The sequence below is a fragment of the Ovis aries genome, chromosome Y (genome assembly GCF_016772045.2).
Source record: "Ovis aries strain OAR_USU_Benz2616 breed Rambouillet chromosome Y, ARS-UI_Ramb_v3.0, whole genome shotgun sequence".
Lineage (NCBI taxonomy): Eukaryota > Metazoa > Chordata > Mammalia > Artiodactyla > Bovidae > Ovis > Ovis aries.
The window spans coordinates 2,646,257-2,660,979 of NC_082741.1; the positions used below are offsets into that span (position 1 = coordinate 2,646,257).

The window sequence follows — 14,723 nt, forward strand, 5'->3', positions numbered from 1 at the left end:
TTACTCACCCTTCCATCTATCCTTAACTCAGTTCAGTTCAGTCACTCAGTCGTGTCCGACTCTGCGACGCCATGGGCCACAGCATGCCAGGCTTCCCTGTCCATCACCAACTCTTGGAGCTTGCTCAGACTGATCAGGTGGCCAAAGTCTCAGAGCTTCAGCTTCAGCATCAGTCCTTCCAATGAATATTCAGGACTGAATTCCTTTAGGATGGACTGGCTAGATCTCCTTGCAGGCCAAGGGACCCTCAAAAGGCTTATCCAACACCACAGTTCAAAAGTATCAATTCTTTGGTGCTCAGCTTTCTTATAGTCCAACTCTTATATCCACACATGACTACTGGATCAACCATAGCTTTGACTAGATGGACCCTTGTGGACAAAGTAATGTCTCTCTTTTAATATGCTGTCTAGGTTGGTCATAGCTTTTCTTCCTCAGAGCATCACTCAAAACCTTCTCTATGGAAATATTCCCTCGTCATCAAACAGGAGCCCAAACACACTCTTCACTTTCCTTTTTTTTTTTTTTTTTTTAAATTCTCATCTTACAACTTCTAAAGAGGGATTTACTTGGCAATTCTTTGTTAGCTTCTATTCATATGCATCTGACTCCTTTCACAGGAGGCAGCTCACTGGATGATGTACTGAGTCTGTCTGCTTCCTGCTGAATTCTGAGGCTCAGCTCTTGTTGGCACTAAACCTGTATTCACTGAATTCAGGTCCAAGTGTGGACAGGAAGACTCTTACAGAACACACGTCCTTTATGATGTCTATATAGAGGTAAATGTTTGCAGCATGCTGTACCGAACTTATTTCTCATCTGTGACTGTCAGAGGAATTAGAAATCAAGACCCTGCCTCCTTGCACACAACTTCAGAAGGGCCAGTCAGGGGTTTACTGTTGCTGACGATGGCTCTTTTTTCTAACCGAACATCAGCTAACACTCACCCCTTATTACAGTAGGGTGGAGGAGGTGGAAAACTCCAACTCCTATATGACTGATGTTAACAACACGCTGTGATCAAGGACAACGTCAAGAGGCTGATGGATTGAAGTGTCCAGAATGGAAGGAAGCATCCATCATTCAGCAAACTAACATGTATGATAAAAAAGAAAACAGACACCGCTTGACAAATACCAATACGGGAACATACAAACAATGGTTCCGAATGGTGAGATACACTGGGACCTTTCTCTATGGGACCAGTCCTCTCTGATATTTGTAGGAAATTTTCTCCTCCTCAAGTCAACCTGCAACAAGCCAAAACGCTTCCACAAGTATTAGGAAATGTATGGATATGTTACTTTTTTACTTTTCCTATCTCTCTTTTCCTCTTCTCCTGGAGAGCTTCGACAGGTTCTCAGTGGAAAATACGAACTCAAAGGAAGCTCCAAGTCGTGACGATTTTTAGCAGGATCACTTGAGGCAAAGTATAGATATCACTGCTGCCACTCACACTGAGTGTTGATCTGTCCTTTACAGGGGCTCTGTGCACCTCAAAGTGTCTCCCTGACATTTAGTAGCAAATGATCCATCTTTCCTGAGTCAGACTGATGGGGCACCCTTGGAAGCTATGCTGAAATCTACAGCCTGGGTTGACCATTGAGAGGGGCCCCTACTCTGTGTTACCCTGCTTCTAGGTGGGGACTCTCAAGAGACCAACGGGCATATGTATCTTTCATCTCTGTACATTCGAGTTTATCTAACTGAACCCTGATGGCTCTCTTTCCCTGACACCGCAGGTCTCAGGGACAAACAGTCACAGAGTTGGGGTGTGGGGTGACTTCTAAACTCGCTTGGGGCCAGTGTACTCAAACCTTCTAACCCTTCTTCGTTGTCCAATAGAGGTGTTAATGAGCACCACTTCTGCTGAAGCCGTGCACCCATGCGTATGACTGAATGACCCTTGGTTCTGGATCCAAGATCCTTCACAGGCCAAGCCGGGAATAAATTGCTGACAAAATTCCTCAGGCATGAGGTTAAGGAGCATTGATTAGGTGAGGTTCAGGAGCATTGATTAGGTGAGGTTAAGGAGCGTTAATTAGGTCCTCTTCCTAGTTATAAGATGGACAGAGCCTGCTGTGAGTCTGGAGGAAGGGATAAAGACTTTGCTTTGACATGTTTGTCATCCCAGAGAAACAGGAGGCTTTCCAATAGTCTCGTGGGAAATATTTTTAAGTTTATTAAAGGACACACTCAACTTAGTTTTAGAAAATACATTTTAAACTATCTAAATGTTAACGAAACAATACAGGAATGGGGGTGTATGTACCTTGGACAGCACATCCCAGTCTGATGTCAGAATATAAAGGAAAATAAATACTCCTGACCTTGAAATATCGGATGTGTTTTGTGAATTCTCATTCACTCTAAAGGTCAGATGTCCAGAATCACTCAAGCTTCTCCTAAAACAATCGTCATGATAACAATGACAAAATGACATGAAAGATGGCTCCTGCCAAGCAGGATACTGAAGATGACTTCTATGTAACCCTGGTCTTAGGAGGAGCAACCATTGGTTCATGATGCGTCACGCCAACATATCAGTCCTATAAAAAGTGGCACCAGCTTCCATCCTCTCCAGCTACTGGGATCCCCTCAGCCTCGACAGAAGAAAGACAACGAGAGCCTCAAGATGAAGGTTCTGTTCCTGAGTTTACTACTTGGTGTGATTTGTGCTGCCCAAGAAGAGGAAGCTCAGCCAAGTCTCTCAGAGGTACCAGGGATGGTCTGATCTGGGAGGATGTCTTGGAGTGTGTGTGTGTGTGTGTGTGTGTGTGTGTGTGTGTGTATTCCTTTTGTGATTTTGTTATCATGGATCCATAAAGTGAGCCATCTCCCTCCACCTCAACTCTGCTCCATTTACGGGCTCTAGGCCTGTTCTGTTTCATCTTTACTGTGTATAAGTTGCCTCTTATGCATTTCTTTCTCTGCTCTCATAACAGAGAAAGAGGATCAGCCAAACAGCTGTTGGATTCCAGATCCTGCATCTGACACCAGAGCTCAAGCTTGCTCAGAAATGTCCCGATTGCTTCTCTCACTCTGAGTTCAGTTTTACTGTATTTTATAAGCCCTCGTCTGTTCAGTCAGTTTTGATTATGTCTCTGATTTGCACAGCTGATGGGAAACTCATGCCTGATGAGGCTGGATGAAAGAGAAAGACAAGGACTACAATTTCTAAGGGGAATTTTGCTGTTAGCTTTCAGGGCAATGGAGAACCGCATACATTGCTTCCAGTAACCTGGGGAAGATCAAGCCCAACGGGCCATTCAGGGTTTACCTCCAGAAACTTCTGTTTGATGATGAACAGGGCACAATAGACTTCTACTTTTACGTCAAGTAAGTAAAAATCACCCAGAAGGGAAACACATGTAAACCCCGAGCCTCGGGGAGGGTGTGACTTCCCCGTCTGCAGGGAGCTCTCTGGATGTGTTGAGAGCATGACGCCCTGAGTTGTGGGGCTGACCAGAGTCTCTGAGCTGGGGGTGCAGTTCCCCTGTGAGCCTCCAGGGAATGTCCTGGAGCTTTTGCTTGGGGGAAGGGTGTTCCAGAAGCTCCACTCGCATCAGCTCATTAAAGGACAGAGGGTCACATATACAATCTCCTTATGTCATATAAGCATATCGTGTGTACACGTGTGTTTTCTTGTGCGTGTATAAGGTGTTAACATTTGTGTCTTTCAGTGTTTAATCCTCTTATGGTACTGTGATGGAAGAACAGTGTGTATCTTCATAAAATTAAATATTTCTTTTCCTAAGTGGGTGATTTTTCCCCCTATTATTTAATCAATCATTGCCCAGGTTATGAGAACACCCAAGGCCTGTTATGTTGACCACAACTATCTCTTTACAGGAAGTATTTAAAAAAACAAAACAAAACAGGTATTCTTTTATTTTTCTAAAATTCTAGATTCTTCCATATTCTGCTTTAAACATGATTTACCCTGTGTTTGAACTTTATCTTTGGAACTATGGCTCAGATTTAATAGACAAGCCCTCCTTGTCACCCGATAGTGACTTCCCCTCAGAGAACATGTTTCCTCTCTTTTGAAGGCCACATTATTACAGGCACTAAGCTTATACATTACACTTAATCTTTGGGAAGAAATAAAGAAAATCCTAATTTTATATCATTTTTTTTCAGTCATTTTACATTTTTACAGTCATTTTTTTCATGACTTTAATCCACCTGCTTGAATGTGTTTTGTTTCTAAGACACAAGGGAAAATGGGAATATAAACACGTCACGGGAATAAAGCAAGATGATGGCACTTTTGCTGTTGACTGTAAGTATGAGTTTCTCACTGGTCAGAGTATGCTTAGGTAGAAATCTTGGTACAACTTCATTCGATAACCCCACATACCTGAATTCTACTCCTACTAACAATCGGAGGGGTGACCAGGCTCCAGTCCCTAAGATCTCCAAGCCCTTTGTCATGAGACAAGGGTTCAAACACATGGCTTGGAGGTCTCCTCGCAATTATTAGTGTTACCCAATGATATAGCATGTGAAGACTTGTATTTCATATGGTTCTGACACGTAATTTACAACAACCTGATGAACTGATGATATCTTCCCTGGTGGCTCAGAGGTTAAAGCATCTGCCTCCAATGTGGGAGACCTGGGTTCGATCTCTGGGTTGGGAAGATTCCCCTGGAGAAGGCAGTGGCACCCCACTCCAGTACTCTTGCCTGGAGAATCCCATGGATGGAGATGCCTGGTAGGCTACAGTTCACGGGGTCGCAAAGAGTCGGACACGACTGAGCGACTTCACTTTCTTTCACTTTATGAACTGATGTCTCATGAGTCTAAAGTATGCACATCAGTATCATTCACTCAAAAAAAAAAAATCTTAAAACATCTTAATCCATCCAAGGCTCAGTGGATGAACATAAATCCGAGGAAATGATCCTGAGTTCAATCATCAAGGCAGCTTCTGTTGAAAGCCATGGGGATGCTGGCTAACATTGATATTGTTAGGTTCTTTATAACAGCCCCGAAATATATTCCTATTTTTATGGGGCCCAAAGGGTACATATTTGACTACAGCTTAAGTGTATCCAATCAACTGTATGAAAATTTGGGGCGAGAAAAGGCTTGTCTGTTTCGCTTGCTGCCATAACGACCGTAGCCTTCAGCTCACCCGCGGAGTGAGACACAGATCTATAGCGCGTGTGCCGTTGCTGCTACACTCAAAAGGTCACAATACATCCAACTGACAAGACATTAAGGCAAGGTTGTACATATGTATCTTTTCTCTCTCTCTCACAGATGAGGGTGAAAATGTATTTGCGGTTACTCATGCGTCCAGAAACATTCTGGTAGCCCATAACATCAACGTGGATGAACACGGCAAGAAGACAGTACTCACTGGACTATTTGGTATGTATGACAGCTTCCTATTCACAAGGACAAGATCATGTAACATTTCCTCTGTCTGTGTCTTTGTCCATAAAATCAGTATATGGTGACTATATCCGTTACTCCGTCTAGGGGACCTATTTCTTTTCGTTCACGGTGTTAGGGACTCTGGAAAGTAATCTACCAGGGAAGAGGAGCTTGTAGGGGTATGGGGATCAGATCATCAGGAATTTAAAAATAATTCTCACCTGTGGAAATTTCGAAACAAACTAAATTTCACTAAAAACAGCTTAAGGTTTTTTTAAAATTTTAATGGGAGGAAAATTACAATGTTTTTTGGTTTCTAGTTCTTTCGTTTGCTTTGTTTTTTTTAAACACCTCAAGTAATGTCAAGCCATGGCTAAAATGAGGCTACTCTCAATTTCCTCAGTTGATACTAGCTTCTCAATACTCTCTAAGCCTTGGAACAGAAACTTTTATAATAAAACTTTGCCCCTTTCAAACTTTCAAATGCATTGTTTTTATGAACACTGATAACACCCCCAAATAACCACACAGAAGCACTGAGAAGTTGGAGAGTTATGTGAACCAACAGGATATCAGGTGTCTACTCCAAGAAAGGTATAGGGTAGAATGGTGTATTATTATAGAATAGTTAATGTCCCATTATCATTTGTGATGTGGTGAACACATCTCTCTGTCAGGGGAGGACCCTGTTTCCCATTTATATGGGTCCAGAGCATGACCCAAGTGGCACCTACAGACACCTGGGAAGCTGGTCATGGAGCAGGTCATTCGCTTATTGTGATGGATGGGCCCTCAAATTTATTGAGCTACTGTGAGCCTTTAAGGGTCCTGTTATTGATACCGCTGGGGATCTAGTTACACAGTTGGACAGAAATTAATTCTTAACACAGACAGCAGATTTCTGTCTCATGGGAAATGCAAATTGTTTGAGGCTTAATTTGTAACAAGTGAAGATCTGACTTGCACACTCAACTACTTTTTCTGCACTGAGAAATTTCTCTGGGGTCTCAGAGGTAAACATTCTGTTTTCTGCATGTTATTTTTCAGTTAAAGTAAATATTGAAGAGGAAGGCTTACAAAAGTTCAAGGAGCTGACACAAGAAAAGGGGATTAAAGAGAAAAACGTTGTGAATTTCATCGAAACTGGTAATGGGATTATACTTTTTCCTAAATATAACATTCTGATATATCATTACCGATAGTTAATGATAAATATATCATTATCATATAAATCATTTATCATTATCATATAAATATTCTATTAATAAACAAATCAACTTATTTAAAATTTCTTTCTCCAGAAATAATCTTTTCCATAACCTCTTACTTAAAGAAAACAAACAAACAAAACCAGCCTTGTAAATCCTTTGGAATGGTAGTAATCTGTGAATCTTTATTTCCTGTCCTTTTCATCTTCCCCCAGATGACTAGCTTCCTTGAGGAAAACTATACATTTCAAATCAACCTCGGGGTAAGTGAAAAACATCTGTTATTAATGTTGCTGCATTAAATAAATCAATAAGGACACATGGTGATTTCATACCTCTCACCTTCTGTAGGTAGTGGGTTTTTTTTGCCCCAACAACTTACATTCTATCACTAGTGAACTTTTATTGTTATACTAGCTTATTTCTCTTCTCTGGAGCCATATTAAATCGCAAGTGGGTTGCTTGATTAATGCCGAGCAGCTTTGGTGAGAGAGCCTTATCCTGCAGGAATCTTGCAGACCAGACTCATCAGAGAGAAACAGGAATCCCCACAAGTTGGGGGAAACTAATTAGTGTTCCTGTCAGTCCTGACCTCAGGGTTGCCCATACACATCCCTCCTCCAGGAGAACTGGAATTAGAGAGAGCTCAAGCTTTCTGCAAAACTAATGTTTAATCACATATGTTTCTGACAGAACCTAAAAGGACTTGTCACCATGTGTCTGAAGCATGCATTTCAATTATATTCCCCTTCAGAAGGAGATTCTCTTAAAGTGAGGTCTTTGAACTTTGAAAACTAGGACAGCTTCCGAAATTGCCACTCATCTCATGTAAAGTGTGGCTTCTAATTTTCTGTTGAAGAAAAAAATGAAAGACAAAAATCAAAGAAAAATTGTAGCTTCTTAATGAGTGTGATAAGAAAGACGTGAGGCATATAGTCAGTGGAATATTACTAAGTCAGAAAAAAGAATGAAATGATACATTTGCACCAACGTGGATGGGCCTGGAGATTGCCATACGAAGTGAGGTAAGTCAAAAGGGAAAGGTAAATATTATATGACATCACTTATATGTGGAATCTGAAACATGACACGGAGGAACTTACTTACAAAACAGACTCAATGACTTGGAGAAGAGACTTGGGGTTGTCAAGGGGGAGGAGGCTGGGGAAGAGAAGGATGGAGAGTTTGGGATTAGCAGATGCAACTATTATCTATAGGATGGATAGACAACAAGGTCAAACAGTATATCCCAGGGAACTATCTGCAGTATTCTGTAGAAACCTACATAGGAAACGAATCTGAAAAAGAATAGATATTTATATGTGTACATACAAATTAATCAATTTGCTGAACTCCTGAAACTAAGATAGCATTGTCAATCAAATATAGTCCAATATAAAATAAAAACTAAAAATTTGATCCTTGAAGATTGAAAAGATAGAACTTGCGGCATCCGAGGCGTGTGCTCCAATCACACCCCTGAACAGGCATTCTGAAACTGTAGCTCCGAGAATTGACCCAAATGGGAAACGTTACCCCATATATACCTCCTGGGCAAAATTCCATATGGACCCCCACCTACATCAGAGAGATGTGTGATATTCACGTCCACCGGCATTCTGTCCATTGCATCAGCTACAAGCTCCTGTACCACAGACAGCCTACTGCCTGAGGCTCACCGCTGTCAGCCGTCACACAGTTGACTCTCCTAAACCTTTGGTTCTCTTTTACTCACCTACAGAAAGAGTCCTTTGTCTCGATGGAATCAACATCAACAACATGATGGAATCAAAATCAACAACATGAAGACCACTTTCCTGGTTCCTGATTAACATGGTCCTTCTCTCTTCACACTTACACTCATCTTTCCTGTCTCAAATCTCCTGGTCTGTAATCACGTTCTGTCTGGTGGTATGTGATTCCTGAGGATCTAATTAAATTGGTTCAATACACACCTGACTTATGTGTATCTGTAGAGAAAATCTCCTTTTTAAAAAGATGCACCTTAAATTTATCCAGAAACATATGCCTTTAAATGGATAGCTGCTCAATTAAAGATACTTATGGAGTAAATAGAGCTGTCCTAGAGGTGTCCAAGGGAGAGAAGAGAAAAGACTAAGTCTTCACGGGACAGAGGACAGGGTTCAGGATTCTCTCACTGGAGGGAAGGGAACGGTCTGGTCAAAAAGACGTCCCTGGAAAGCATCTTTCTTCATTACAAGGAAAGGAGCAGATATTCCACTGTCTGAGCTTCATGGGGAGAAAGTATAAGATGCCAAGGGCCACAAAGTATAAGATGCCAATGGCCACAAAGTATAAGATGCCAACAGCCACAACAGGATGAGTGGGTATTCTGACAGCACCAGAAAATCTGCAGTTGAGCCGAAGGGCTTGATGTTTCTCACCTTTTGGATCACTATGAATCCAAGGTCGGCAGGCATTGAGCCTTGGTCCATTCATAGGACCACGCAATCAGTGCAGGCTTTGCAGGAGCAAGATGATTGGCAGGTCAGGAAGGAGTCACAAATGTTCACAGCATCTAAAGGGGGCCTTCCATCCTCTTCTACTTCAAAGAGCAGGGGGTGTTAGTGTTTCCACCCACTGTCCCTGGGGGAGCACACTGATCAGCTCCCTATGCTCCTCGAGGGCTTTACAATCTGCAAGCCCAAGCAGCCTCAGGATGTAGGACTTATTTCAAAGTTTGGGCCAAAGCATAGAGGTCTAGCTTAAGAGCTGGCAGAATAAAACTAGACCTAAGTGATACGTAGCAGAATTAATGTGTTAGTTCCTACAGAGACTTGACCTCCAAATAAGCTACAGCTCAGTTCAGTTCAGTTCCGTCACTCAGTCATGCACGACTCTTTGCGACCCCATGGACTGTCGCACGCCAGGCCTTCCTGTCTATCACCAATTCTCAGAGTGTACTCAAATTCATGTTCATTGAGTCGGTGATGCCATCCAATCACCTTATCCTCTGTCAGCCCCTTCTCCTCCTGCCCCCAGTCCCTCCCAGCATCAGGGTCTTTTCAAATGAGTTAGCTCTTTGCATCAGGTGGCCAAAGTATTGGAGTTTCCGCTTCAGCATCAGTCCTTCCAATGAATATTCAGGACTGATTTCCTTTAGGATGGACTGGTTGGATCTCCTTGCAGTCCAAGGGACTTTCAAGAGTCTTCTCCAACACCACAGTTCAAAGGCATCAATCCTTTGGTACTCAGCTTTCTTTATAGCCCGACTCTCACATCCATACATATGACTACTGGAAAAACCATAGCCTTGACTAGATGGACATTTGTTGGCAAAGTAATGTCTCTTCTTTTCAATATGCTGTCCAGGTTGGTCATAACATTTCTTCCAAGGAATAAGTGTATTTTAATTTCATGGCTGCGGTGACCACCTTCAGTGATTTTGGAGCCCAAAATAATAAAGTCTGTCACTGTTTCCATTGTCTCCCCACCTATTTGTCATGAAGTGATGGGACCAGGTACCATGATCTTTTTTTTTTCCTCAGGATATAGGACTTTTTAAAATAGTTGAGCCAAAGCATAGAGATTCAGCTTCAGAGCTGGCAAAATAAAACTAAACCTAAGTGATATGTAGCAGAATTAATGTTTTATTTCCTGCAGAGACTTGGCCTCCAAATGAGCTACAGCTGGCCAATGTCAAAGGCACCGGTAATGAAAGTTTCCCTGGCTTAGTTGGTAGTAACAGAGGTCAAGGACAAGGTTTAAATTCTCCTGCTTGTATAGCACAGTGTATGCAGTTGAAGTTCTGACTATGATCGTCATACAATGTCTGGGAATGCTGGACTGATGGGTAGATATACACAGAGGCAACTGAACACCACAGAATGGGGTGAATCTCTTAAGAAATTTTGAAGTACAAGATCTCTCATGAACAAGTCAACAATTCTGAAATATCATATACACATATATGTATTTATGTGTGTCTATAGCTGAGCGATGAAGAATTGATGCTTTTGAACTGTGGTGTTGGAGAAGACTCTTGAAAGTCCCTTGGACTGCAAGAAGATCCAGCCAGTCCATTCTAAAGGAGATCAGTCCTGGGTGTTCTTCGGAAGGAATGATGGTAAAGCTGAAACTCCAGTACTTTGGCCACCTTATGTGAAGAGTTGACTCATTGGAAAAGACTCTGATGCTGGGAGGGATTAGGGGCAGAAGGAGAAGGGGACGACAGAGGATGAGATGGCTGGATGGCATCACGGACTCGATGGATGTGAGTCTGAGTGAACTCCGGGAGTTGGTGATGGACCGGGAGGCCTGGGGTGCTGCGATTCATGGGGTCGAAATGAGTCGGACACGACTGAGCCACTGAACTGAACTGAACTGATATACACATACACATATACACTCAAATATACATGTGTGTGACCGTGCGTATCTGTGATAACTATATTAATAAAAAATGGATTATCATCACAAAGTCAAAAGATACAGACTATGAGGAAACTATAAGCAGATATATGTTTTTTTGGAATTAATACTCCTCACAAAAATATACACATTATGTGCATGATGGGTTATAAAAATTAATATATAATAAATCCAAACATTTCTAATATCATTTATCTCTAAATGAAATGGAGAAAACTGTTCCTTAACTTGCAGGCCTAGTGTATTTAATAGAAAATTTAGAAGAAATATCACTAAATTTAGAGAAAGCCATCCACAGATACATGATCATATGTGGTGATGGTTGTGGTTCAATCGCCAAGTTGTTTCCAAATCTTGGGACTGTGTGAGTTCGTAGTAAAGTTTCTTTTTTCCATTCTGATTTGCTACTTAATTCTTTAAACAGAATTAGGTACCTGTCACAGATTTCTTTAAACTCCATAAGCCCAGGTGTGCTGTGTTTAATCGCTCAGTCATGTCCAACTCTTTACGACCCCATGGACTGTGTAGCCCACCAGGCTCCTCTGTCCATGAGGATTCTCCAGGCAAGAATACTGGAGTGGGTTGCCATGCCTTCCTCCAGGGGATCTTCCCAACCTAGGAATCAAACCCAGGTCTCCCACATTGCAGGTGGATTCTTAACCATCTGAGCCACCAAACTCATAGAAAAACAAATCCAAAATGTACATGCATGCCACTGGTTAGCAGCATGATGAACAATAGTGAGAACATGCAAGCAAGCCATATGTTCATCAACAGAGGAATGGAAAAAGATGTCAATACTTGTGTTATTATTTACTTGCTAAGGCATCTGACTCTTTGTAGCCCACTCGGCTCCTCTGTTCATGGGATTTCCAAGGTAAAAATACTGTATATATACAGTTCCATATATATACTATGGAACACTGTTTAGTCATTTGCAGAGAAGTGGATGGACCTACAGACCATCAGAAAGAGTGTAGCAAGTTAAAAACAGAAAAACAAATATTGTCTATTAACACATGGATGTGGATTCTAGAGAAGTGTACAGATAAACTGAATTCCAGAGCAGACAGAGAGACACAGACACAGAGAGCAAACATATGGATACCTAGGGAGAAGGGGAGGACGGGATGGATTGGGGGATGGGGGCTGACACAATATACACTATGGATGTTGTTCAGTCACTAAGTTCTGTCCAACTCTTTGTGACCCCATGGATTGTAGCACACCAGGTTTCCCCGTCCTTTGCTATCTCCTTAACTAGATGAGAGGATCAGATGACTAGTCATCTAGTCAAGGCTATGGTTTTTCCAGTGGTCATATATGGATGTGAGAGGCTCAGTTACGTGGGAGGAGAAGGGGTCGACAGAGGATGAGATGGTTGGATAGCATCACCGACTCCATGGACATGAGTTTGGGTAAACTCTGGGAGTTGCTGATGGACAGGGAGGCCTGGAGTGCTGCAGTCCATGGGGTCGCAAAGAGTCGGACATGACTGAGCGACTGAACTGACTGAACTGACTTGCTGTCTCCTAGAGTTTCTATCTCCTTGCTATCTCCACCCAACTCCTTCTCCTTCTGCCCTCAGTCTTTCCCAGCATCTTTCTCTTCTTCTTTCTTTTAATACTGTTGATGCTCCATATAAAATAGAGAACTACAGAGAAATGTCCAGCACAGGGAACTCCCCTCTACTCAATGCTCTGAGGTGACCCAATGGGAAGGAAATCTGAAAAAAAAAAAAGTTGATATACGGATATGGATAACTTATTCACTTTGCTTAAGCAGAAGCTAACGCAGCAATGTAAAGAAACTATACTCCAACAAATTTTATAACAATTCTATATACATATTCATGCTTTCTCATTGTTGCACAGATGCACAAACATACTGGAGAGCAGTTGTTTGCTTTACACATATGTGAAAATTAAAATATAAAGAGCATCATGTTTCTGTTTATTTCAAAGAGTCATAATTTTACAGATTGTGTCGATTCACAGAGAACCTATTTATGAATCCAATTTCCTATATTTTCCACTGTGAATCTGTAACAATGACAAGACTGTTAAATTTATTTCTAAGTGATTCAACACCACAACCAACAAACCAGTTAAGGCTTTTTGTCTCTATGAATTGTGTCATAATTCTTTTAAGTGGAATGCCTTATCAAAGTGAATGCATTTCAAGGGTCTTCCCTGATGGGTCCAGAGGTGAGGACCTTTCAATGTGGGTTCGATCTGTGGTTTGGGAGCTAAGATCACACATGCCTTGGAGGCAAAAAAAAAAAAAAAAAAAACCAAAGGATGAAATAGAAGCAAATATGCAACCATTTTAAAGTTTTAAAACACAGTCTGTATAAAAAATAAAATTTCTTTTAAAAAAGTGAACACACTTGTAGAATTTTGAGAGATACACCCAACCAAGGTGACCGTTGAAAACACATTTCCATTTTCTGTTCTCAGGTAGTATTGTGTTCTCACAGATACAAACTAAATGTGCTTCTCCAACTATACTCAGAGCAGTATACTAACACATATATATGGAATTTAGAAAGATGGTAACGATAACCCTGTATGTGAGATAGCAAAAGAGACACAGATGGATAGAACAGACTTTGGGACTCTGTGGGAGAGGGAGAGGGTGGGATGATTTGGGAGAATGGCATTGAAACATGTATAATATCATGTAAGAAATGAATCATCAGTCTAGGTTCAATGCAGGATACAGGATGCTTGAGGCTGGTGCACGGGGATGACCCAGAGAGATGGTATGGGGAGGGAGGTGGGAGGAGGGTTCAGGATTGGGAACTCATGTACACCCGTGGTGGATTCATGTTGATGTATGGCAAAACCAATACAGTATTGTAAAGTAAAATTAAGTAAAAGGAAAAAAAAGTGAACACACTTGTAGAATTTTGAGAGATACACCCAACCAAGGTGACCGTTGAAAACATATTTGCATTTTCTGTTCTCAGGTCGTATTGAGTTCTCACAGATACAAACTAAACGCACTCCTCCAACTATACTCAGAGCATCACTCAAAACCTTCTCTATGAAAATATTCCTTCTTTCCAAAACAGGACCTGAAACACACTCTAAGTTCCCATCTTTGCTTATTCCTCACCCTGCAACATATAAACAGGGATTTATGCGGCAATTTCTTGCTTCTTGTATTAATATATATTTGTGTGCTTTCACAGGAAGGCAGCCTACTGGATGCTGTGCTGAGTCTGTCTGCTTCCTGCTGAATTCCGAAGCTCCTGTTGGCACTAAATCTGTATTTACCGAATTCAGAACAAAGCTTGGACAAGGAGGAATCTTACAGAATGCACGTTCTTTATGATGCACCCAAGAGTACGTGTTTACACATCATTGCACAAAAAATTATTCTCTAGTTTGTTGGTAAAGGTAAAGGAGGAATCAAGACATTCTGCAGAGATTGTAACTTTTCTCTCACTGGTGCCCACACGTTGAGAAGTGCTGGTCTGAGGTTTGCCATTGTTGATGCTGGCTTTTGTTCCCAGCCTAACATTAGCTAACAGTCACCCATTATTACATAGGGTGGAGGGTGGAAAACTCTAATTCCCATATAATTGATATGAATAATAACACGCTTTGAAAAAGGACTAAGTCTAGAGGCTGACTGATTCAAATGCCCACAAAGGAATTAAATTGTCCATCATTCAGTAAAACTTAACATGCACGATGGAAGGAAAACAGATGCTGATCAATAAATTCC

The 14,723-nt window shown here is 41.5% G+C and overlaps 1 protein-coding gene across 1 annotated transcript; it reads left to right on the forward strand.

The window, feature by feature from the left end:
* The first annotated feature begins 1,096 nt into the window (after positions 1-1,096).
* Positions 1,097-8,548, forward strand: LOC101116018 (odorant-binding protein-like). The gene is made up of 8 exons (XM_060408479.1): positions 1,097-1,171; positions 2,504-2,716; positions 3,200-3,339; positions 4,215-4,285; positions 5,272-5,382; positions 6,436-6,534; positions 6,812-6,859; positions 8,338-8,548. Exons 1-7 carry the CDS (start codon positions 1,097-1,099, stop codon positions 6,817-6,819), a joined length of 717 nt encoding a protein of 238 aa, XP_060264462.1. The 3' UTR covers positions 6,820-6,859; positions 8,338-8,548.
* The last annotated feature ends 6,175 nt before the right edge of the window (positions 8,549-14,723 follow it).